This window comes from Gopherus evgoodei, chromosome 2 (genome assembly GCF_007399415.2).
Source record: "Gopherus evgoodei ecotype Sinaloan lineage chromosome 2, rGopEvg1_v1.p, whole genome shotgun sequence".
NCBI lineage: Eukaryota > Metazoa > Chordata > Testudines > Testudinidae > Gopherus > Gopherus evgoodei.
This window is the reverse complement of record NC_044323.1, coordinates 66,511-91,517: the sequence shown is the minus strand read 5'-3', so window position 1 is coordinate 91,517 and position 25,007 is coordinate 66,511. Positions and strand designations below refer to the sequence as shown.

Sequence of the window (25,007 nt, the reverse complement as noted above, 5' to 3'; positions counted from 1 at the left end):
AGAAAATTCTCAATTTTCTTTGGGTTTTTTTGTTGTTGTTCTTTTTGTTTTTTGCTTTGTTTAAGGTAGTTCCTTGTTCTAGCAGCCATGTGGATGCCAGGTGCTGGGGTCTTGGATTGGTCCCCTGCCCCCAGGCCGGCGGCAGGGGCTCGGTTGTGGCATGCAGTGGCAGTACACTGACCTGCACTGGTAGAGCACTCCTTGCCTCTTGACCCCAGACATGCAGTCCTGTCTCAAGACAGCTCTGGCCAGAGTGGGGCCTTCCAAGGGTCCACGGAGGGAATAAAAGAGATGAGCTGCTGGATGGGCTCGGAGGACTACATGCTAGGTATATGCGACTAGCTGAGAATTGTCCTCTCCCCCTCAGGCCATAGGCATATGGCCCGGGCCGTTCCGTGGGGTTAAAAAACTCTTCCTCCCACCCCCGGGAAAGAAGCCAGCACTTCACTGATTGATACTCTGGGCAGGCCCTGCGGCTCAGTATGTGCAGAGAAATACCAGCCAGAGCATCAGCTCAAAGACCCCAGCTGGCACCAGGGGGCTCACAGGGATGAAACCAGACCTGTGCGAGCAGCTGGGACACATGGAGATGCTATTCTCATTAGCTACGGAGGAGCCCTTCATCTTGGGTCCAACAGGATTGTGTGGAAGAACTACTCCAATGGGAGATTAGGTGACAAATTCAGAGCCTGCAATGAATGAGTCACTGAGACTGGCATTCTCATCGCATTAACAGTGCCACTGGCTCAGCGAGGGTACGGGAAATGCACATTCACCTAGCACCCCTTGGTGGTGCTGTTTGGGAAACCCAGCGGATTAGTCTTTGGCACGTTACCAGGGAGGTCTCTGATCTCCTGAAACTCCACACTGAAGGCACGTGATCTCTGAGAAAACCCAGTTTATTGTGTGGATCTCTTCCTTTCATCTGAATAAATCCTGTTTGCCTCCTGGCACTGCCTGCCAGGGCCCTTTGAACATGCAGGGACAAGCCCCAGGAATACAGCTTTGAAATCATTACCAAGCAGAGGTGTTGGGCAGCAGGAGGAAACTGATGAAAGAGAAAGCTGGGAGGAGGACAAGGGCTTGTTTCCTGCTCCAACCTTAATCTGTCCTGAGTATCCCACGTCTTGGGGAGAGGGCCTGGTTTGGTTAACCTCTCAGGGAATGCTCTGGAAGAGGAGGTGACCAGCACACCCGTGGATGGCATCCTCATGGGGTCCTGAGCTCACAGTTCTTGCTGGAGAAGCTTCCATGGGGAGGAGGATGTGAGGGTGGCATTTCCCCCACCCAGCATCCCTCTTCTGCCAGCCCCACGTCCCTTATGCTCTTGGAAGCAGAGGGGAGGAACTGGATCAAAGTCTCTGTGAATTGCTGCATGTGGCCTTGAGTTCTGAAAATTGAGTACATTCTCTGTGCCCACAGGGCATCCCGCGTGCTGATGGGACACTGCTTCTGAGGGCCATCGCAGCTCTGGGGCTAAAGGTTTCCCACTGGCTAAGTGCATGCGATTGTGTCTCCCAAGCCCCAGTGACTACCACAGTCTGACACTGCCTCGAGCTAATGGAGGGTGGTTGTTTAGCTGAACTGATAGAAGCCAGTGATTTAAGCGCTGAAGTTCCTGGGCTGTGAGAGTGGGGATAGCCGTGTCTATGCAGCCAGCTCGTTACACCTAACCGGGGCCTGACGCTGGAAGATCATGGGTGAGCCGCGATCAGGACAGATTTTCACCTAAATCAATGATCACACAGCACAGATTTCCTTTCAAAACACACCTTCCTTTATTGATCTCTAGCATTCCAGGTACAGTACCAGAGAGACACCCCATCATTTCCATCCCCAATTTAATTGCTGCCTCCCCCCAGGATTAACCCTCACCAGACACGCCCCTCCCCTACCAGCACCCGTCTTATTTTCATTTCCTTTAATCAACCCATCTCTACCACTCCTTCTGCCCAGGCAGGGATCACTACAAGAATTCAAACAGAGTTAAAGACCCAGGATCCTCTATAGAAATACGAGCCAACACATGCCTCTTAATCAGGAATACGGCACTCTCCAGCCACAGAAATGGTACCTGAAACTTACCCAGCCAATTCTCTGGAGTTACAGACAACATTTAGATTTATTTTTTAAATAAGGGTGTTGGGAGGGTGAGTATCTCAAAAACCTCGTACCGATGGGAGTGTTTGCACGAATCTCTGACGATGTGCTCTCTCATCCGAGGGAGTACCCTATCCCCTGGTAGGATGAGGGTTATTGTATTTGCTCCTCGGTCACTAAGGCCTCAATCCTGCAAGATCCTTGTCACGCTGATCCTGATCCAGCAAAGCCCTTATGCCCTTGCTTAACCTTAAGGCGGTGAGTGATCATGCTGACGCCAATGCATGTGCTAAAGCGCTCTGCTTTGCTGGATAAGGGCCAGAGCATTCAGCACCTTGCAGGACAGAGCCGATCTCTGATGTTAATCTCTGGATGTATCAGCTGTTATGACTTGAAATCCATGGTTAATTCTACCCCAGTACAGCTCCATGAAATGATATTCCTTCTCCCAGATGTTTAATATTCATTCCCCTGTGGCATTGGGAACCCAGTAACAATATGCCCATGGGAAGACCCAGAAAGTGAAAATGGCTAGAAACTGAAACTGACCAATCTGGTTTCATTGTCCAGGCACAGTGACATGTAACATTGAGCAAAACAGCAGAAAATTATGAAAGGAAAATTCATTTTTCAAACCATTCCTGTTTCGCTCATCGGAACAGCTGAGTGACATAGGCAGGAACCGTTTGTGTTCGACATCTCTTGAGTTTTATGCTGACTGCACTGATGGCCTCTCCCAGGGGAAACAGAGTGAATTCTTGCCCTCCTCACATGCAGCAGAAACTTGCCTCCTTTTGGAACATTAATGAAACCGTCCCCTTCTGCCCACAATCTTCAGGCATAGAACAGAAACATCACAAACCCAAACAGAAAGGACCAGAAGAGACTAGAACAGGAGGTGGGAAATACCACAAAGGGAAAAACAGGGATGCCACTGGCATAGCAATGCTCCCTGAACTGGCCTGTAACAGCAGCCAGGGAGCAAACACTCCAGTGCTTCCGCTTGGCGATTTCTTGCTGTCCTGTGCAGCAAAGGGAGCGAATAAGATTTCTCCAACATACATGACATTGGTGTGATGTCTCTCCTTGTGTTTTAACGGACTATTTTCCCACCTTCAGGAAGTCTCAGGCTTATATTCAGAATTACAGGTTCACGGAATTTAAAGCCAGAAGAAATCACTGTGCTTCTCTAGTCGACCTCCTGCACTGGCTGGTCACAGAACTACACCCAGTGATTCCTGCAGAGGAGAGAATTAGTCTTAGCTTATCTCCAGTTCTGGGTAAGTGATCTCACTCATGCAGATTCACTCGGGAAGATTTATCTTGTGAGGAGCATGCCCCCCTCGGGGCATTTAAATGGTCTCCTCTGGTATGGATTCTCTGGACCATAATGAGGTCATCTGACAGCTGAGGCGTGTCCCATGCTCAAGAGCAGATAAATGGGGCCCTGTCTTTATGGATTTTTTCAGCTATCACCAGGAACATTCTCAGACCAAGCCTTTCCCACATTCAGTTCATTGGGATGGTCTCTCCCCAGTGCAGGTTCTCTGGGGTTTTGTGAGCCTGCTTCTCCCTGAAGGGTTTGCAGCAAGGATTATAGTCGCTTACTCTCTCTGTGCAGGGTCCCTGGTGATTTAGAAGAAATCTCTGGTCTCTGAAGTTTTTTTTAACCGATTATGAGGATAATAGTTTCTCTGGGTGGATTCCAGGGGGTGGGATGAGATCCTGCTTCAGGTGCCACCTTCTCTCCTGTGTGGTTTCTAGGAGAGGTGGCTGTGGGCTGAAGCTTTTCCCACATACAATGTATTAATATTTCACATGAGTCATGAGATCCTGCTTCTTTTTCAACTCATCCTTCTCGCTCCCTGGGTAAACGAACACATTCAGAGATTAATTCATGCGCTAGTGGAAAATTTCCAACTACCCGGATAATGCAAACAATACCGAACACATATAAATAGTGCTTTATGGGCCAGTGCCAGGGCCAGACAGCCCCGAGAGCTGGGTGCGGGGATGCCGGGCAAACATGACTGACAGCTGCTGTAATTTACATGGCTCTGCAATGGTCACAAGGCGCTATTAATTCAGCCAAGGGCTGGGATGGTACTGCCACATCTGCTTTCTCTGGGCGCACCCCCCTCTGCTCTGTTCACTGGCACCAGCCACCCTCACTGCATTCCCCTAACTCAGAGCTGCTGGTACCTTCATGCTTCCGCTATCCCACAAGGGGCTGCAGCTGAAGCACCTGAACTGCCCAGCTGAGGGGATTTAACCAACACTCACGGGCCAAGTCTAACTGACAAAAAGTGAGTGCAGCTGCCCTAATCCTTAATGTGGAGGAGGGGCTTATGGAGAACCCGGATCCCAGCATGCCTGGCCACAACCTGCTCTGAGCAGCCAGGCCAACACCGTATGGAAGACCAGGGCCCTTGCGGCCCACGCTGTAGAACACTGGGCCTGCAGTGATCCCAGGGCTGAATTTTGGCCAGGCCAGAACTACGGGCTTTAAGGTCCTCAAGGCTGCAATGCTTAAGATGGAGAGAAAGCGAAGAGAGCTGTTCCTAGTTTTCAGGGGTGCTGGGCATTCACAGCTCCCATGGGAGCCAGCAGGAGGCGTGGGTGCTCAGCACCTCGGAAAAGCAGGCCAGACAGGTTTGATCCTGCAAGATGTCAGGCGTCTCCAGTGGAGGCTGAAGGGTACTGACAGGACTCAGCACTTCACAGGATCAGTCCTACAGCAGCAGTAAAGAACTTCGCAGTGAGTCTCCCTCGTTGTTATCTCATCTGCACCCAAGCACAGGGAGCCAAGCGAGCTGGGACAGGGACAGGGAGCTGGGGGAGGAACGTGGGTGGAGAGTGCCTTGCTGGAGGGTGAGGCCATCACCATGGAGCCGGGGGGCTGGGACTTAAGATTCCTTCAGGGGCTTCTGTGTGGGGTAGGCACAGAAGAGCACGAACCTGACCGGCCAATGGACAGAGGAGCTGTACAGGGGGACCCAGACTCACTGCATGAAGACAATCAGTATCCCTTGTGGGACTCCAGGGTGTATAAGGAGTGACTGAGGCCTTCCAGACACTCAGAACGTTCACATGGCGTCTCCGCCGTTCAGCCTCTCGCATCCAATGCAGTCATGGGCCCCTCCGGGAGCTCCCAGCAGAGTTCAGAGCTATCCGCTCTGTACAGCTTCTAGCGTGATGTCAGGCTCACGTCAGGGCTTTGTCTCCCAGGTGGGTTCTCTGGTGCGTAGTCAGGTTTATCTTCTGCGTGAAGGTTTTCCCACACTGGGGGCATGTGAAGGGGGTTTCCCCAGTGTGGATTCTCTGGTGGATTTTCAGGGACCCTTTCTGGCTGAAGCGCTTCCCGCACTCGGGGCAGGCGAAGGGCCGCTCCCCGGTGTGGATACGCTGGTGGGTGACAAGGCCGCTCTTGCAACTGAAGCTCTTCCCACACTGGCCGCAGGTGAATGGGCTCCCCCCTTGGTGAGTCTTCTCGTGCGTCACCAGGAACGTGCGCTGGCTGAAGCTCTTCCCGCACTCGGTGCACTGGTAAGGCCTGTCCCCGCTATGGGTCCTCTGGTGGCTGGTGAGCGTCTGCTTCTCCTTGAAGGACTTGCCGCAGTCGCTGCATTCGTAGGGCCGCTCCTCCGTGTGGGTCCTCTGGTGGTTGAGGAGGAATCGCTGCTCCCGGAAGCTCTTCCCGCATTCGGGGCAAGCGAAGGGCCGCTCCCCGGTGTGGATGCGCTGGTGGGTGACCAGGTTCTGCTTCAGGCTGAAGCTCTTCTCACAGACGCTGCACTTGTAGGGCCGCTCGCCCGTGTGGGTGCGCTGGTGGATGATCAGGTTGTGTTTGAGGCTGAAGCTCTTACCACACTCGGGGCAGATGTAGGCCCTCTCCCCCGTGTGGTTCTTCTGGTGCCGGGTCAGGCTGGGCTGCTGGTTGAAGCATTTCCCGCACAGAATGCACTTGTACTCCCGCTCCTCCGCCTGGCTGTGGATTATGAGGTTTCTCTCATCGCTAAAGCTTTCGTCACAAGCCGGAAACGCGAACGGCCTTTCTCCAGGGGGGGACGTCAGGTGAGTCATGAGATCCTGCTTCTGATCCACACTCATGGGACTGTCATCTCCTGGGAAAACAAACACACGCAGAGATTAACCCAGGCCCCGGTGGAAAAGTGCCATGAACACACCATTTAACACTAAACAGACTCCTCACTGCCACTCTCAGCATCAACAGCCATTAACTCTGCCTGAAAACATCTGGGTTTTATTATTATTAACCACGTCCCCGTTCCATTGATTTCTCCACTTCTGCTCGGAATATCCCCAGGGCGGTTTACAAATATAAAGAGATTAACAGGATCACGCGGAAATGCAGCCTCCCCTAGGGTGTATACGGGAATACGGGAGCCCTAAAACACCACACAACAACGCTACACAACAGCTGGGCACCCAAAATGAAGAATCCAATTTCAGCAGTAGGTGGAATTTAAATAAGGAGAGTGTAACCACCAATCAAGTCAAACAGGGCACTGACTCTTCCCAAGCGTGCCCTGGCCCCTGTAATGACAATCAGTGATCAGGGCCTGGCTGTCTTTCAGACCTCACCCAAAGGATGGTACCCATAGCAACAGTAACCCGTGCACGGCTACACTGTGGTATTTATTCAGTACTGGAGTAGAGGGAAGAGGGACAACTGTTCAATCTCACCACTTGGTCCTACCACATCTGTGTCTCCTGGAAGGTCTCCAACTCTTCTAGCCTGATGGCTCCAGTGTGAAGGCATGACAGGATCCCAGCCCAAGGTGCCCTGGTTGGTGGCTGTGGGGGTTCCTCATCGTTTGAATACACGGCAACCAGAGGGATGTTGTCCCTTTGCATGAGGAGCCTTTGTATACTTAGGGTGAGCAGATGTCCCGACTTTAGGGTCTTTTTCTTAATATAGGCTCCTATTACTCCCCGCCCCTGTCCCAAGTTTTCACATCTGCTGTCCGGTCACCCTGAGCATACTCTAAAGCAGCTGAATTGGGATGCCCAAAATTTCCCCAGCAAGCGATTGCATGGAGACCCAGGAGTCCAAGTGATGAATGTCCTCTCCACAAAGTGAGGCTGGTATCAGCCAAACTCCCCCTTCATATTGCAGCCCACAGAGACTACAAGTCCCAGCATGCAATGGGCCACGGTGGCAGCATGCAACGAATCAGGCTCAGCCCTGGATCAGAGAGTACTGCCCACTGGGCCCTGTGCAGCGCATAGTGCTCGGCGCTGTGCTCCGCATTTAGACGAGGCAGGCAGCGTGTGACATCCCCAACAGCCAGGAACAAACGTTCATCCGCGGAGCCCCACAGCGCCCCAGCGCGGCGGGTTAACCTCCTTCCACACTGCAGCGAGCCAACGGCAAGTGACTTGCCCAAGGTCGCGCAGCCAGGCGGTGGCAGAGTTTGCACACAGTGGGAGCAGGGCAGCGGCCCACGCTCCCTTGTACCTGCAGCTTCTGGGACAGCAGGGACTGCGCCCGTGGGGCTGCAGCGTGGGCTCTGCCTGAGGAAAAGCCGTGTGAACGCACCGGCGTGTGCTGCCCCCCGACACCCACCCCCATATCTCGGCATCCCGCAGGGCCCTGGCCATGCAAAGCAGCAAGTCGCGGTGCCGGATCTTAGTGCCGCCCCGCCCCGCCCCGCCCCTCCCCTCCCACGCGCGTTTCGTTCTGCGGAACACCCACGCGAACGCCCTTACCCTGATCCGATTTCACTCCGGTGTGGCCGCGCACGGACACTGCCCCGGTCCGTGACCCGCCGGGAGGTTTGTGTACAACCACCCAGGCTGGGCTGTTCCCCGGGGGACAGGGGCTTGGTCCCGGGTGACTCCCCTGGCGCGAACGGACGGGAACTGGCTGGAAGCGTCCGCCCGGAGTGGAGTTTGCGGGGCCTTCCCCGGGCGGATTCCCCGAGCCGGTGAGGTGCGCCGGGCGCCTGCTCCGCTGCAATGCGGAGCTCGCCGTGTCTCGCTTCGCTTTCTCTCTCCCCGCAGCCCCGCTCCGCTAACGGCAGCAGGGCTCCCCCGGTCCCGGCCAGGGGAGGAAGGGGAGCAGGACAGGCTGGGTTCACACCGCACGGGCTAGTGGACAGGCGATGCTGGGAAATCAGCTCGCCCTTGGCGAGTCACGCCGAGCCTGCTCCATTGTGCGGGGCTTGCAGACTCACACCCTTGCAATGCATCCCTGGGAGCAGCTGGAGCACTTCCTGCAAGGGGAAGGAGGCTGCCTGCGTTGCTGCAATTTCCTGTTTTATCACGGGGTGGGAAGGGGCTGACAGGCCTCCGCCATGGAGAGGGGGCTCTGGCCAGACAAAGTGACCCCCAGGATCAGGCCGGCTAGAGGAGCTCGGTGTAGTGCCAAAGCTGCTCTCTCCCCACAACAGAAGTTGGTCCAGTAAAAGATATCACCTCCCCCACCTCATGTCTCTCATCTATTGGGACCCACTGGCTACAACAAGACACAGACACTCTTCTGTCTGCTGTACCTCCATGATACTTTATAGTATCCTCCAGATCATCCCACTTCCCCGGCTCAAAGACAATCTGGGCACCCTGTGCGGATGAATCCAGAAAGCGACCCACAAAGGGGTAAAATGAGTTTGTGCCTTTTTAAAAAATATATATATATATGATGTATAAAAAGAGGCAGTTCCTCCCCCCTTGCTTTTTACGTTAGAAATGTAGGTCTTATATTTGATCTGTTTTTTTTTCCTGGAAGACTTTGTGGATGACTAGAAAACTCTGAATGGCTGGAGATGTTTGAATACTATGAAGATGAGGATGGATAAGAAGACAGACGGACAAACAGAACTAGTCTTATGGCACTAGAGAGACCATACATGTGATCCTTCATTCACTGAGTGGGGAGATAACTATTATTCACTTTGGTTTTTGTTTGCTTTTGTTGACACAACTCAGGTGCCCAGAAACACTTGGAAGAAAGTTGTCTTTGTTAAAAATTCAGACCTAGCCTCGATCCCTTCTGTTAAGGGTTAGGGAAACTCACAATCCCTATTGGCCCCCTCTGAACACTGCTGCTCACAACATCTTCCTGCTTTGGGTCATCCTGACTTCATCCAACCCCGCTCTGTCCCACCACTGGCTCCCCCTTCTCCAGTGCAGCCAACACATGCTTCTTGTCTTTCCCTCTAAGGCACTTTGTGACTTAGCCTCACCCTCTCTGATCTGGTATTTTACCCCCCCCCCTTTGCACTGCCAAATAACCCAGCCTTCCCTGTCCACCACTCAGTGTCAAGCCTCAGACAAGAGGGTGCTTTCTTCAGTGCTGCCAGGTAGAAGTTCCCAAGCAAAATCTGTCGAACTATCACCCTCTGCCTGTAAATCCCTTCTGAAAACTCACCTCTGCTGTGGTGCCTAGAGTTCTGCCAGCTGACACAGGGAGGGGAGAGGATGAAATGTAGACAAGGTTAGAGGACAACCTGGATGTTGTATTTATAGATTCCAAGGCCAGAAGGGACCGTTGTGATCATTTGGTCCGACTCCCTGTATAACACAGGCTAGGGGATTACCCCCAAAGTAATTCCTAGAGCAGAGCTCTTTAGAAAGACAGCCAATCGTGGTTTTAAATGTCCAGTTATAGAGAATCCACAGGACTAAATGGCAGTGAATCATCCTGCAATTTACATGATCGAATCATATCCACGTGTTTATAACATGCCAATCACTGTAGTACCTAAGCAAAACCAATGCACTCGATTTGCAAAGAAGCCTGTACCAAGCCCCTTTTCCCCTTAAGTATGTTTGCACCTGCAGTAAATATTGCCAGAATGTTTGCACCACACTTCAATCTGGATGCACGTACTTCACTCTCTAACTGCTACAGTACAGTACGTGCCCACCGTTAAAAGGTGCCCACCAATATCAGAGGGTGGCCCTGAAAAGCTGTGCCCACGTTTCACTAATGCAGCGGTCCCCAACCTTTCTGTCTGGCGGGCACCAGATGAAGGACAGTGGCGGCGGTCGAGCATCTGCCAAAATACCGCAGAATTTGGGCATTTCAGCAGCGACACCTCTCGATGACATCGCTTGTAGGTGGTAAGGGGCGGCATCGAGAGGCGTTTTGGCGGATGCTCGACCACCGGCCAGGACACGAGCACATTTAGATGCCCACACAGGTGCATGGCACCCACGGGCACCGCGTTGGGGACCGCTGCACTAATGCTAGACATCAGAGGACTCTACTCATTCAAGCGGTTCCATTGAAGGCTGGAGGTTCAGACTAGAGTGACCAGATGTCCCAATTTTATAGGAACAGTCCTGATAGTCGGGGCTATTTTCTTAGATAGGCGCCCTATTACCCCCCACCGTGTCCCGATTGTTCACACCTGCTGTCTGGTCACCCTAGATCAGAGCCCTGTTCTCTGGTTACTTATCCGGGAACGTGAAGAGACTGGTTTGGCATGCAGAGAGGCGGGGCTTTGCTGGCCCTGCAAGCCTGGGCAGGTTTGCCACAGCAGCCCGGCAGCAAACAAAGGGTTTGCAGGCCGGCTCCGTGGGCTGATGGGAAGTGTAGTTCTCCCTCCCGGGTAAGGTTCAAACCAGTCTGTGCTGTGATCCCAGGCAGCTCCAGTACCTTCCGGGCAAGGACTACAGCTCCCAGGGGCCTTCTGCAGCTCGGTGGGGGGGGGGGAGGAACCTTCACTCTGGGGGCTAACACAGCAGCACATGTGACCTGCGTGGGGAGCTGCCCTGTTCCTCAGCATCCTTAGCGTGTCAGGCTTTGCTTAAACCGACCTAAGAGCCCTGCCTGCGGATCTGCCCCGTTCCTCTTCTCTGCTCTCTCCCTGCCTGCCCTGGTGACTGCTCAGCTCAGACCTGCACTGCGGCCATTAAGAGAGAAAACCCAGCGGGGGAATAGGAGTCCTCGTTATCCGCTGAGTTCCAGCCAAGAAAGCCCGTCTACACCCGGTGCGTTCCAGCACCAGAGGGGGATGGCCGAGGCGATCTCCGCTCAGGTAGGACATGCACCCTGAACATCGTGTCTGCAGATCAATTATAAATACACCGAAGAATCTGTCATGAAGCAGACTGGGATCTCAGTGAGACTGGTGTAAATCCAGAGCAGCTCCACTGAATTAAGTGCAGTGGCTCCAGATTTACACCAAGAGCAGAATGTGTCTCTGTGTCTTGATACTCAGCCTGAGCCGACCAGTTAGGCTGCAGCTAGGGTGACCAGACAGCAAGTGGAAAAATTGGGCCAGGGATGGGGGGTGTAGAAGGGAAAGCCCTGAATATAGGGACTGTCCCTATAAAATTGGGACATCTGGTCACCCAAGCTGCAGCCTGCAGGTTTCTAAATACACGGGTGGAGGCTTGGAGTTTGTTCTACTGGAGCAGCGTCTAACGACAGGGTAAAAAGTCTCTCTGTGCTGGGGCTCCACTATAACGTCATAGATTCCAATGCCATGTGGGACGTTCATTGAAATCATCTCATCTGACCTCCTGTGCAACACAGGCCAGAGAACGGCCCCCAAATAATTGCTGGAGCAGAGCTTTGAGACCAGTGCTGCCTAGGAGCAGGGAATATACACTTTTGAGCTGCCCCTATCTGCCCTACACAGTAAAGCGGTGCCGAGCTGTCACATCTGAGGGGTCTGTCCTGCAGCTCTGCCTCTCTCTATAGAGCCTGGGAGGTTTTGTAGCTGTCGGTAGGTGCATGTGGCATTTGAAAATGTGGCCTGGGATGGTTGAGAAATGCACTCGGGCTGAAGAGATGGGGCACTCGTTTTAGAGATGGAGCATGGAAGGGGATCATCTAGATTAGTCTTAGCCCAGGTCTACACTTGTGCGGGGGTCGACCTAAGATACACAACTTCAGCTACATGAATAACAAATAGCGTAACTGAAGTCGGCGCATCTTAGGACGATTTACCAGGCCGTGAGAACGGCGGTGAGTCGACCGCTGTCGTTTCCCCATGGACTCCACCTCTGCCTCTTGCGAGCTGGAGTTCCAAAGTCAAAGATGACCGTGATCGGGGATTGATTTTATCGCATCTACACTAGAAGCAATAAATCAGCCCCCGATAGATGGATCACCGCCGTTCCGGCAGGTAGTAAAGACCTGCCCTTAGAGTGGAGCGCAGGTTAGAGGCTGAACCAGGAGTAGGGGTTTCTATTCAGCAGCACAGAGCCCAGCTGTTCTTGTGAGATTTCATCCCCAAAGCAGCTGCTCTCACAAGGCTTATGCCACATGAGGCCAAAATCACATGAGAATGGGTTTCCTCTTCATCTTAGCCAGAAAAGGAAAATAAGACCCTGCCAGGTTTAGAATCCAGCCTAGAATCAAAATCATAGGGTGGGCTTTGCAGCTGGGAATCCGTATCCAGCCCCTCCACTTTCAAAGGGGTTTGGCTCGTAGGTTCTGCAGCATTAATAGCTATTGTACTTGGGAAGAGAATTAGAAAAATAACCTATGGTTATGGGCACCTAAATGTGTTACTGCTCTGCAAAGGCTGGGCCTGTCCTTTGGAGGAGCTCAAAGTAACGATCCCTGCAGACAAACTATTCCTCAGCAAGGCAATGCCATGCATTGGAGATAACCAGCGCTGTCTTTGCACCCACAAGACAAGGCATATGCCTGTAGCTAGTTGAAGGACAAACTGCAGTTTTCAGGAAGGTAAGTGCCAAACAAGGGTTCCAGAACCGAGCAGTCTCACAATTCCATTACAAACCCTCAGGTTCCCGGAATTTGTTCACCTGCTTCCCACTTAACACGCTGTTAACCACGCACCCACACGCACACACAGAGAGCAGCTTGTAACCTCACATCAATACCATTAGCCCTTCCTGTTCCAGGAGGGACTGAGCGGGTTGCTGTTTGCGTTTCAGAGGCTGGTAACGTTTGAGGATGTCAGTGTCTATTTCTCTCCGGAGGAGTGGGAGATTTTGGAAGAATGGCAGAGAGAGCTTTACCGGGACGTCATGAGAGAGAACTATGAGCTTCTGATCTCAATGGGTAAAAATCAACAATCATTTTGCCTTTGCTTTACAGATAGCCTGATTCTGGGCATGTCTGGGATGACTTCAGTTTATCAGGTTGTACCACATTTTTAAGGGTTTGATTTCAATGGGAGTTAAGCTCGTGGGTGATTGTGAAATCCCACTAGGTACCTACCTGCATCTTTAGGCATCTGGATACCTTTAAACATCTGGCCTTTCTCCATCATGGTGAAGGCGTGAGCCTGATTCTGAGCTCAGTTACGCTAATGTAATTCTGGAGTAACTCCAGTGAGGTCCACGGAGATTCACCACTGTAAACGTGGTTTAAGTGAGAGCAGAATCGTGCTCCGTGAATGGAAACAAGGCAGTAACATGCCTCAGCTCTGACCCACTCATCTGGAAATGGGGGTAAACAGTGAAATGGCAAAGTTTGCAGATAATACAAAATGAGTCAAGACAGTGACGTTCAAAGCAGACTGCGAAGAGCTACAAAGGGGCCTCACAAAGCTGGGTGACGGGGCAACAACATGGCAGATGAAATTCAACCTTGACAGGTGCAAAGTAACACACTGGGAAAAGATAATCCCGACTACACATTTATAATTATGGTTCTCAATTAGCTGTTACCACTTAGAGAGATCTTAGAATCACCATAGATAGTTCAGCTTAATGTGCCGCAATGGTCTAAAAGGCTAGCAGATTGTTAGGGACTATTCGAGAAGGAACAGAAAATAAGGCAGAACATTTCACATACCATTATGTAAGTCCCTGGTGCGCCCACACCCACTATACCAGTGGTCCCCAATGCGGTGCGCCCACGTACTGGCGGGTGGACAAGCATCCGCCGAAATGCCACCGAGAAGCAGCGTCATCCAGAGGCGTCGCCGCCGAAATGCCACTCCTTCTCGGCGGATGCTTGTCTGCCAGCCACTGTCCTCGGTGTCTCGTCGTCCGGCCAGATGAAAAAGGTTGGGGACCACTGTGCTATACTGTGGTCGCCCCATCTCAGAAGGGATACAGGGGAACTGGAAAAAGTTCAGAGAAGGGCAGCAAAGATGATCAGAGGAATGGAACAGCTTTCCTATGAGGAGAGACTAAGAAGATTAGGGCTGTCATTTTAGAAAAGAGACGACTCGTGGGGATATGGTAGAGGTCTATAAAATCATGACTGGTGTGGAAAAGTGTTATTTACCCTTTCCACACTACAAAAACCAGGGACCACCCAATAAAATTAATAGGCAGCACATTTAATACAACCAAGAAGTACTTTTTCACATGATGCAAAATTAACCTGTGGAACTCATTGCCAGCGGATGTTGTGAAGCCAAAAGTATAACTAGGTTAAAAAAAGAACTAGATAAGTTCATGGAGGACAGGTCATAGAATCACAGAATATCACGGTTGGAAGGGACCTCAGTAGGTCATCTAGTCCCACCCCCTTCTCAAAGCAGGACCGAGCCCCAACTAAATCATCCCAGCCAGGGCTTTGTCAAGGTCCATCAATGGCTATTAGCCAGGTTGGGCCTGGATGCAAAACCATGCTCTGAAGTGTCGCTAGCCTGTTTGCCAGAAGATGGGTGGATCACTCCAGCTGTCCTGTTCTTTACAGTTCTTTGAAGTTCTGGGGAGCCATTGTCAGAAGACAGGACACTGGGCTAGAGGGACCATTGGTCTGACCCAGTATGGCCGTTCTTATGTTCTTAACTGCTGGCTTGTGGCCTATCCCTCCTCAATACATGTTTCTGAAAAAAGCCCTCCGAGTTGGTTTGTTTCACAACTTTGTTTCTGCAAATCATCATCGCTCTAGGTGACACGTGCAATAGAAATGCCTAGTCATTCCATGCATTCATTCATTCCAGTGCTCGCTCTCTTGGGGCAGCCAAGAGACTCACGACCGTCCACCCGAACAAATATTCTCTTAAATATTCCTCTGCATTGCTGTAGAGCGGAGGTACCCTCCCTTTTGCTGCACCCCCTTCTCCACGGGAGTCACATAACAGCCCACCCCCAAACTCCCGCCAAACTGGGGCAAAGGTAACTCACCAAGCAGAGCCGGCAGCTCACCCGAGGTCGGGGCAGGACCTGACTGGCTAAGTCTCCGGAGAAGCCCACGGCAGCGCAGTGCAGGAGTAGACCAGGCACCGTATGCCTCCTCCCCCTGCTCAGAGCCTCTAGCTCCTGCCGGCTCCGGAGGGTATGAAATACGTGGTGCTGGGGCCGGTCAGGCGTGTAGGCCAGGGCAGGACAGCAGCGGGGACAGTGCGCAAGGAGTCCTCAGCAGTCTGGGAGCAAGAGGCAGAGGAGAGCAATGGGCTGCTGCCTGGACTCCCCCTCCCAGCCCGAGTGCTGGGGGCTTCCTACCTGTTATTTTTCCACATATCAAATCCAGGGTTGTGAGCTTTCCGACGTTTCGGACCAGGCATGGTGCTTACTCCCTTGAAAGCAGTGGGCTGACTCATGGCAGTAAGCACTGCTCCCTGGAGTAAGTTGTTTGCAAGATAAAACCCTTGCACGCCTAGTGCTTAACTTCAGAGCTGGCGTAGGCAGGCACAGCTCCACTGATGCCAGGTGTAGCAGAGTGCGGCAGGGCCCCCTTGGCGCCTGCCTCTGCTGGTCCACAAAGTCACTCAGAGACCCTGAGGTTAGTAACCAGCGGTGCCGTTTATTTGCAGGCTTGTTCCCTGCCGTTTCACTGTGTACAGTTGGCCTTTCACCATCTGCGGGCAGGAGGGAATCCTTACCTCCCTGCTTCCGTTCCCTGACTTTTCCCTTCCTTCTCCGAGGCTTTTATACAGCCCCAGGTTAATCAGGCGGCAGTTCTCTCTGCTTCCCCAGGTAGGCCAGGTTATCTCCAGCCAGCTCTAATGTATTCCCCTAAATGGGAGCTGGCATGACAGAGGGTATAGGCCCAGCCAGCCCTGTGCCCAGCATCTGTCACACCAGCAGTGTTATGATCACTGACGTCAGGGGTGACTGTCCCTTAGTCCATACACGCTGCGACTGGGACAATTCTCAGTGGAATCCAGAAGTAGAACATTCTACGTAACAGTGGGGCAGAGGGGTGGGTGGTGATGTGAGATCCTACAGGGCAATGTACCATGAGGGGGACAATACGAGGGACTTAAAAGCCCCTGTTTATCCTCAGAGCAGGTACAGCCTGGACTGCAGCAATGCCAGATCCCCACCACCACCCTTACCCATCTGCACCAGTTTAGAGCAGGTCATTGTTAGGTGAGCCCCTTAGACACCCCACTTAGGACCTAACAAAGATGCAGTTTCTCACTCTAAAAGCCAGGTTCCCTGGCTGGGGCTAACCCTAGAGGGACTAGCACAATTTAAATTCACCCCTTTTTTCTCAGTCTGGGCCCTAAAGGTGAGAGGGGAGTCGCGTCTCCTTCGCCCGCTCACTCCTTGGCCTCTCTCATGAGATGTGTGAGGGTTGCTGACGAGCATTCACTGCGATGGTGCGTTTTACAATAGGGGTGCCATTAGGTATGGGAAAGAGACCCTGAAGCCCACTCACACAGTGGCATCTGTGCACCACTGTCCCAGGCCACATCCACACCAGTCTCCTGGCAGGCATGTTGCCCAGCGACGGCCAGTCCCCCTTTGTGGGGCCACTGTATTCCCACACTATGGACCACGTTGCCAGCTAGGCCTGACTGATGGCAAGTAGGCCCCGGGCTGCCGCAGTCCAGGTGAGACGCCCCCTCCGGGCTGAGTCCCATTGCCACGTGAGGCCTGGAAGGAGATGGCACCATCTCACCCACTTCTCTTCCTGCTGAGAGGGGTGGGGAGGCCCGGGAGCAGCAGACAGCGCCCACCCAGACTCCTGGTTTTCCTCCGATTTAGGGCACTGTCTCCCAAGCGGTTGTCATTGCACTGGCTGTCTGGGGTACCAGCCCTGAAGGATGCGGGTCAGCGTGACGGATACCCCTATGCTACGCAGAGGGCTGTATCTCTGTGTCCAATCCAAGTGAGGGGGGGGCAGCCCGCTAGGCCGGCTCTCCGTGGTGGGAGAGCTGTGCGGGCTGGAGAGGCTCTGTAGGCCCGGTCTCTGTGTCCCAGGAGGGTAGCCCCAGCTGGAGGGAGGCCCCTGCCAAGATGAGAGTCCCTGGGGGAGAAGGGAATCAGGCCAAGTAGGGAGCTGCTCCCTCAGTGGGATGGGGGGGACACAGCCAAAGCGGGGACCCTCCTGAGGGCAGTGGAGCAGGGAAACCTACCCTTGGGAGGGAGTAGGAAGAGTGGGGTTTGCAGAAGCAAGACCCTCCCTCGGAGAGGAGTTTTCCCCTTGCCAGGGGGCACATTCACTAGGATGAGGGGACCTTGTCAAGGGTCCACAGAAGACTCTGAATCCTGGGAGATGCTAAAGGAAACTAACTGGGTCTGCCTTGTGCTCTCAGCAGGTCATTCTGTTACGAAACATCACCTCCCGCCGCAGAGTGAGCAAGAGGAGGAGCTGCCACGTCCCAGGGAATGGCGCGACGCAGAGGAAAAGGGGACTCGGCAAAGCTGCCTCACAGGTGAGGGATCAGACCTACTCCAGAAACACTCAGGTGTAGGCCCAGCCGGCCCTGGCCAGCGGAAATGGGCTCACAGCTTCCTAGGGAGGAGCTGCATTTAAACATGAAGCTTTGAGGGCTGCTTCTCTGGTTCTGTCTTGGCGGATGCAGATGGGGCAGAAAAGGAATGAACCCAACATTCCATAAGCTCTTCAGGTTACAGGGTTTCTCTTCCAAGCTGTTTTTACCTCTTAGTTGTCACATCTTGCTGGGCTGGGCTCTCAAATGCCATTCAAAGACTTTGTTCACCTAGAGCTTGTTGAATTTTTTTGCTACAAATTTAGCACCTCGTTGGTTAATCTCGCTCTCAAATCCATCCTCCGTTTCTTCAGATGGTTCGTTATTCTCTGGGCAGTGGGGGCCTGTCATTTTCAGGCTGTTGGCTCTTTGCAAACTGTTTTGATGATTTCTATTCATTATTAGTGCTTCTTATAGTGCTGTGTGGTCAGGGCCGGCTCCAGGTTTTTGCCACCCCAAGTGGCCAAAAAATATAAAAAAAAAAAAAAAAAAAAGCCACGATCGCAATTGGCGGCAGCTCCACCACGCCGCTTTCTTCAGTGGCACTTCGGTGGCAGGTCCTTCCCTCCGAGAGGGACCCGCCACCAAAGAGCCGGACGTGTCGCCTCTTCCCCTTGGCCCCCCCAAGCACCTACTTGCTGAGCAGGTGCCTGGAGCCAGCACTGCGTGTGGTTGGGCAAATTAAGACACATGATATTGTGTGTACATCCTGACTGGGAGAATAGCAAATAAAAAATCATGAATAGCACATGATTAAGATCACACTTTCTGGTATGGATTTTCCAACTCAATCTTTTCTGTGAAAATTTTTGGAATTTAGAATAATTTTTACAATACAATAGAATCTCAGAGGTACCAACACCAGTTACGAACTGACCGGTCAACCACACGCCGCATTTGGAACTGGAAGTACACGATCAGGCAGCAGCAGAAACATAAATAAAACCCCACCAAAGGTAGTACAGTCATGTGTTAAACGTAAACTACTAAAAAAATAAAGAGAAAGTTTAAAAGAACAGATTTGATAAGATAAGAAAACTGTTTCTGTGCTGGTTTTATTTAAATTAAGATGGTTAAAAGCAGCGTTTTTGTTCTGCACAGTAAAGTTTCAAGGCTGCATTAAGTCAATGTTCAGTTGTAAACTTTTGAAAGAACCACCCTAACGTTCTGTTCAGAGTTAGGAACATTTCAGTTATGAACAACCTGCATTCTCGAGGGGTGCGTAACGCTGACGTTCTGCTGTATGTGACCCTCATCTTAATCTTCATAAGTAAACAGTGGTATGACCCTTGGGCTCATTGCAAACTGATATGACCTGACAGCATTTTTTTAATCTATATTTCATACATGCCACCTAGGATTAAAATAATAAAGATGATCATGTGAGTAATTTTATCTGTAACCAGCAAATTCTCATAAATCATGGAAAGGATGGAAGCAGCATGTACAGTGGGAGAAAGGTCCCCTGAGTTGTGTTTCCAGCTTTCTGTCCCTAACCTATTGTGTGACCTCTTGATCTCACTGTGCCTCAGTGAGCTACTCTGTAAAATGGGTATGATACCAGTACGGCTTACCTGCCTATCTCACAGCATGGGTGTTGGGGACTAGATAATGCCCGTAAAATGCTTTGAGATCCTAACATGGAGGCAACATCTTGTATGCATGATGACTTCTTACAAAAGTTCCAAACCTTGTATCTGTAAACATGGAGGTGGTACAAGGGGCCTATAACCAGTGCTGCTGTGAGACACACCTTCATGGGATTACACTGGAAATCAGAAAGCGTTGATATTACAAGTTTTACCTTCCCTTGCAATAATGTTCTTAACTCTTGTCTCTGTGTTGTAGATGATGAGAACTTTACTATAAAATCAGAACCACCTGACCCCTTACCAGAGAGATCAGTAGAGAATCTCTCCTTGACTCCAGACTGGAGAAACGCCTACGAGATCCAGTGCAAACCGCAAAGGCAACAGATGTACCATGCAGGAGCCAGGCATGAGAAGGTAACTATAAAATTAGAGCCAAGTGAGTCCTCATCAGAAAAGTCTGAGGAAGATCTTTCCACATCTTCAGACATCTACGGGATCCAGTGCAAACCAGAAAGGCAGCAGATGAGCCCCACCGGAGCAGAGAATGAGAACCTTTCTGTGAAATTAGACTCACCTGAACAGTCCAAAGACACTGTTCTTGAGCCTTCAGATTGGGACAGCATCTTCAGGATCTCTTGCAAATCAGGAAGGCAGCCGGTGAGCCCCACTGAAGCAACCCATGAAACCTCCACTATAAAACTGGAGGTACTGGACCAATCATCAGAAACTCGCCAACAGAATGTGACCATGAATTCAGACTGGGGGAGTGTCTGCAGGATCCCATGCAAATCACAAAGGCAGCTGAGGAGCACTCTAGAGGCTGAACAATCCAGCTTTGGCAACATGAAGAATTTTGCACTTTTCCAAGAACACCTGAAGAGAGAAATGCCTTACGTGTGCCTAGAATACGAAGACAACTTTGCGGATCAGGTTGGCCTGGAACCACACCAGGGAAAGCTCCCACTGGAGGCTCCATTTAAGTGGACTGGTTGTGGCAGCGGCTTTGGGCCGATGTCCCTTCTCATGACTCATGAGAAAACCCACATGGGAGTGAGGCCGTACATCTGCACGGAATGCAAGAAGGGCTTCAATCACAAACAAGACCTGATACGGCACTACCGTATCCACACGGGAGAGAGACCCTATCAGTGCACCGAATGCGGGAGAAGCTTCGTCCAGAAAACGCACCTTATAACGCACTTCCGAATCCACACGGGCGAGAGGCCGTTTCCATGCACCGAGTGCGGGAAAGACTTCAGGAAGAAAACCCACCTGATGCGGCACCAGAGGACTCACTTGGGAACTCGGCCGTTTCCCTGCTCTGTGTGCCAGAAGAACTTCAGCCACAAGCAAGATCTTGCCAGGCACCAGCAGATCCACACAGGGGAACGGCCATTCACGTGCACCGAGTGTGGGAAAAACTTCGGTTGGAAGAAGAATCTTATCACCCACCAGCGTATCCACACGGGGGAGCGGCCCTTTAGCTGCGCCAAGTGTGGGAAGAGCTTCAGCTGGAAGAAATACCTCATTACGCACCAGAAGACCCATGAGGAGAAGAGACTGTACAACTGCCCTCACTGCGACAGGAGCTTCTGCCAGAAGTCCATGCTCAACTTGCACCAGAAGACTCACCTCGAGAGGCGATCCTACACCTGCACCGTATGCCAGAGGAGCTTCGGCCACAAGCAGGACCTCATAAGGCACCACCGGATCCACACCGGAGAGAGACCCTTTGCCTGCAGCGAATGCGGGAAGAGCTTCAGCCAGAAGACTCACCTTGTTACCCACTTCAGGATCCACACAGGCGAGAGGCCATTCCTGTGCAGCGAATGCGGGAAAGGGTTCAGCAAGAAAACCCACCTGATGAGGCACCAGCAAATCCACACCGGGGAGCGGCCCTTCAGCTGCACCCAGTGCGAGAAAGGCTTCAGCTGCAAGAAGAACCTCCTCACCCACCAGCTGATCCACTCGGGGGACGTGACCCTCTACGCCTGCACCGAATGCGAGAAGAGCTTCATCTGGAAGAAGAACCTCATCACCCACCAGAAGATCCACGCGGGGAAGAAGCCGTTTATCTGCACCGAGTGCGGGAAGACCTTCAGCCAGAAAACCCACCTGAACACCCACCAACGCATCCACACCGGAGAGCGGCCTTTCCCCTGTGCCCAGTGCGGCAAGGCCTTTAGCCAGAAGTCCATCCTCATCACCCACCAGAAGACCCACCTGGGCAGCAGGCCCTACGCCTGCACGGAATGCGACAAGAGATTCAGCCACAAGCAGGACCTGAAGCGACACCTGAGGATCCACACAGGAGAGAGGCCTTACGTGTGCACCGCGTGCGGCAAGAGCTTCAACCAGAGGACGCACCTCATCACGCACTACAGGATCCACACCGGGGAGAGGCCCTTCCCCTGCGACCTCTGCGGGAAGCGCTTCAGCAAGAAAACACACCTCATCAGGCACCAGAGAGTGCACGCCGCGGTAAAGCCGCACACGCGCAGGCTCAACATAGGGGCCATCTCCATGGGGAGCCAGATTTCGGTCTCGGTTGGAAGTCCTATTTCACTCGGGGATCCCCTGAAGGAGGAGACCATATACATTTACCAGCTGTGAAAGAAGAGCAACGCTAGACGCCTGCCCCACAGAGCTGAGCGAGGAAGGTGCAAAGAAGCAGCTTTTTGTAAAATAACCACTCAGAATCCAGACAGTTCTGGATGTGAGAGAAGCTTCATTACTGCTCCACAGCAGGGCCACATGCCTGGACCCAGTAGGCAGGAGCAGGTCCAGTCTAACCATCCAGCTCCTGTTTCCGCCAACAAACACGCACAGAGCAGAATTCATGTCTATTTATCAGGCTGACATCTGCAGATAAACATTAGAGCACCCCAGGGACCAGCCGAAGGTTCGTCTCCTCTCTAAGGTTAATTAGTGGCCTCACACAAAGAACATACTTTGGCTCAAAATTGCAGCAAGTTGCCTTAGTTGCACATGCAGAAGTTGAGTGCATCTGTCTGTGCCCCCAAAAGTGCATCAGCCTATGCAAGATGAGCAACTGCATGCACAAAAGCATGTTTGGAGTGCACATAAACACCACATGCTCCCAATATTTGCAAGCACAGTTAATGAGTCCCCCGGGAAACACGTCCCTTTGTATCCTGGATGAAAGAACATCCATCACAACTGGATTTTTAAAAGTCACAAGACAGTCCACACAGACATTCACGGGAATCTGCGGAGAGGAATAGAAGCTTCACTACTAGGTCCTGCTCCAGTCTACTCTGCAGATCTGAACCAGGAGAGCAAAGACAGACCTGTAATGAATGTGTGAAAAGCTGCTGTTGATGTTTAAATGTAAATCTCAAATGGGATTATCGCAGGAATGAACAAACCACAAAGACTGCACTCAGTTGTACAGTAACCTATGAACATGTGAGAAATGGGGGGACACAGTATACAGCGTGTGGAATGGTTTCAAAAGAAGAGGAGTAAAGGAATAACCATGATACCCTGTTATCTCCTTTGTCTGCCGCTCCCCCTGCACCCCATATCCGCAGGGTGGCAGAGGACATTGAAGGCGAGTTGGCAGGAAGCCGTGGTGGTAAGGAGTTTTGAACAGAACCATCATTTCTCCTTCTTGAACTGCTCCTGGAAACATTGGAGTGTATTTCAATGGCCAGGGGCTTTCCATTCAGACAGGGGGAATGTCTGTGCAGATCTTTGCTCGTTCGGCTCACATATCTGCAGGGGAGAGCCACTCGAGGGGATTCAGAACCGGGTGTACCATGAGAATCCAGGCACCGTCTGCTTCCCCACAGGGACCAAGGGCTGTTACTGCCTGGGTTAGATCTAGCTGCCAAACCGAGCGTGCTGAGTATCAGACACGCTCACACAGTCTAGCCATGATACACTAACAGGGCTTACATTCGTCCGGAGCCGAGCTCTGGGAAATATTTCCGAGCCCCAGCACTACCCTGTGGGGTGCAGCCCCTGCCCACTATGTGGAACTGAAGCCCTGAGCCTCTGTGCACCCCCATCCCGCACCTCTGGTGCGGCTGAATCCCAGAGCCCATCACCTCGCCAAAGGGCAGAAGCCCTGAGCTCACCCCACCAGTCCAGTGTCTGGAGCTCTGAGCCTCCCCTCCACCTTGCTGGGCCCTGGAGTTTTTATAGCATGATGGGGGAGGGTGTTAGGGGCTCTAGGAAATAATCTACGAGATTTAAGATCTGCCCACTAATACTACAGCCTCTGCAACAGGGGCTGGCAGAGACTTTGGTGCCTAACATACAACACAACGACTTGTTCATCCACAGAAGCAGAGAATCTCTGAAGTCGCATTCAGTGTCCTCCATAACGTACAGGTCCGTTGTCGTGACAGTGATGATATGACTGATGTTACTGCACTTACCTCTCCCAGGCAATCTAGGGGCCCGAGTCTGAGCTGTCCAGCGCCTCAGGGCCTGTATCTCTCCCTCCATCGCTGTAGTGTCTGAATCCCTCCAAGTAAAACCAACCCCCCATTGCCACTATTGGAGGGTTTTAAGAGCAGCTTGTACAAACCCCTGTCAGGGATGGTCTGGGTAATACTTAGCCCTGCCTTGAGTGCAGGGGGCTGGACAAGGCCACCTCTCGAGGTCCCTCGCAGCCCTGTGATTCTATTGCTTTCTTCCGTCCCTGCTGGCAAGGAGCAGGTTTGGTAGGCACACGCACACCCACACCGCAGTAAATAAAGAATACGAGTTTAACCTTGTGCAATGGAATAGACATGGGGAAAGTTACTGGGAAGGTGAAGTGCCCCTGTTCTTTTTGCAGCTACAGACTAACACGGCTGCTGCTCTGTAGCACATCCGTGAGCTCAGCAAATACCTGCCTTGGTTTGTAAAGGCGGCACCGAGTGAAAAGGCAGGAAATCCCCTTCTGTTCCTACCTGTTGTAACAGTCACCGAAGACCTTCACTCAGTGGTTCATGTACCACGCGGAGCCTGCAGCATCAGGGCTGGAATTTGCTGCTCATTGTAAATGGTGCGAGTTTGATCTGGACCCCACTGAGGACAAATCAGTGTTAAATGCCCCACCCCCACTTCTGTTTCGACAGGGCCCAACTACCTGGCCACAGTCAGATTCTGGTAAAGTCCCATAGCAGCAGGCCCGCTGACGAGGGGGGAGGCAAAGGGGGCAATTGTCCAGGGGCCCGGGCAATTTAAAATGCAGTGGGGTTAAGGAATGGCCCTACGGCCCCTAGGGGGGTCGCCGCGCACTGCCCCCACCCTGAGCGCTGACTCTGCAACTCCCATTGGCCAGAAATTGTGACCAGTGGGAGCTGCAGGGGCAGGGCCTGTGGGCAGCAGCGTGTGGAGACCCCCTGGGCCCCCTGCCTAGGAGCCGCTGCAAGAGGGGTGTACCGGTCACTTTCAGGAACTGCCAAAGGTAAGTGCTGACCCCCTCCTACACCCCAGCCTAGAGCCCATACCCTGCACCTGAACTCCCTCCCAGAGCCCGCACCCCCTCCTGCACCCCAACATTCTGCCCCAGCCTAGAGCCCGACCCCTCACCCCCTCCCACACCCAAACTCCCTCCCAGAGCCAGACCCCTCACCCCCTCCCGCACCCAAATTCCTAGAGCCCGACCCCTCCCCCCTCCACATCCAAACTCCCTCTCAGGCCCTGCACCCCCTCCTACACCCCAGCCTAGAGCCCATACCCTGCACCTGAACTCCCTCCCAGAGCCCGCACCCCCTCCCGCACC

The 25,007-nt window shown here is 52.5% G+C and overlaps 3 protein-coding genes across 8 annotated transcripts in view; 2 read left to right on the top strand and 1 right to left on the bottom strand.

Annotated features, from left to right (window-relative positions):
- The window catches only part of LOC115645299 (gastrula zinc finger protein XlCGF8.2DB-like), a 30,206-nt gene extending 19,597 nt beyond the window's left edge, over positions 1 to 10,609 (top strand). Inside the window, exon 4 of the mRNA XM_030549729.1 lies at positions 10,597 to 10,609. The gene's annotated coding sequence lies outside the window, so the exon portion shown is untranslated. The remainder of the gene's footprint in view (positions 1 to 10,596) is intronic.
- Positions 1,727 to 23,916, bottom strand: LOC115645294 (gastrula zinc finger protein XlCGF7.1-like). Of its 6 annotated transcripts, none has more exons than XR_003998706.1 (4): positions 7,834 to 8,411; positions 6,808 to 6,994; positions 5,107 to 6,224; positions 1,729 to 3,965 (listed from the first exon to the last, which is right to left on the bottom strand). XR_003998706.1 is itself a non-coding variant. In XM_030549720.1 (3 exons), exons 2-3 carry the CDS (start codon positions 6,881 to 6,883, stop codon positions 5,305 to 5,307), a joined length of 996 nt encoding a protein of 331 aa, XP_030405580.1. In that variant the 5' UTR covers positions 6,884 to 6,994; positions 7,834 to 8,411; the 3' UTR covers positions 1,727 to 5,304. The 6 variants fall into 6 exon arrangements, 4 of the variants coding, with proteins under 4 accessions (XP_030405580.1, XP_030405582.1, XP_030405584.1 ...); XR_003998705.1 differs by having other exon boundaries at positions 1,730 to 3,965; positions 5,059 to 6,224; XM_030549720.1 differs by having other exon boundaries at positions 1,727 to 6,224.
- Positions 10,980 to 22,987, top strand: LOC115645269 (oocyte zinc finger protein XlCOF6-like). The gene is made up of 4 exons (XM_030549643.1): positions 10,980 to 11,108; positions 12,982 to 13,108; positions 17,496 to 17,615; positions 19,521 to 22,987. Exons 1-4 carry the CDS (start codon positions 11,085 to 11,087, stop codon positions 21,875 to 21,877), a joined length of 2,628 nt encoding a protein of 875 aa, XP_030405503.1. The 5' UTR covers positions 10,980 to 11,084; the 3' UTR covers positions 21,878 to 22,987.
- Positions 23,917 to 25,007: the final 1,091 nt, after the last annotated feature.

Bases quoted from the DNA above. Each gene is read 5' to 3' on its own strand.
- LOC115645294 (XM_030549720.1), bottom strand. From the start codon at position 6,883: ATGCCTTCACACTGGAGCCATCAGGCTAGAAGAGTTGGAGACCTTCCA. The intron at 6,225-6,807 runs GTGAGATTGAAC...TTGTTTTCCCAG, and splicing joins AGATGTGGTAGGACCAAGTG to GAGATGACAGTCCCATGAGT.
- LOC115645269 (XM_030549643.1), top strand. From the start codon at position 11,085: ATGGCCGAGGCGATCTCCGCTCAG. The intron at 11,109-12,981 runs GTAGGACATGCA...TTTGCGTTTCAG, and splicing joins CCGAGGCGATCTCCGCTCAG to AGGCTGGTAACGTTTGAGGA. The intron at 13,109-17,495 runs GTAAAAATCAAC...TTGTGCTCTCAG, and splicing joins TGAGCTTCTGATCTCAATGG to CAGGTCATTCTGTTACGAAA.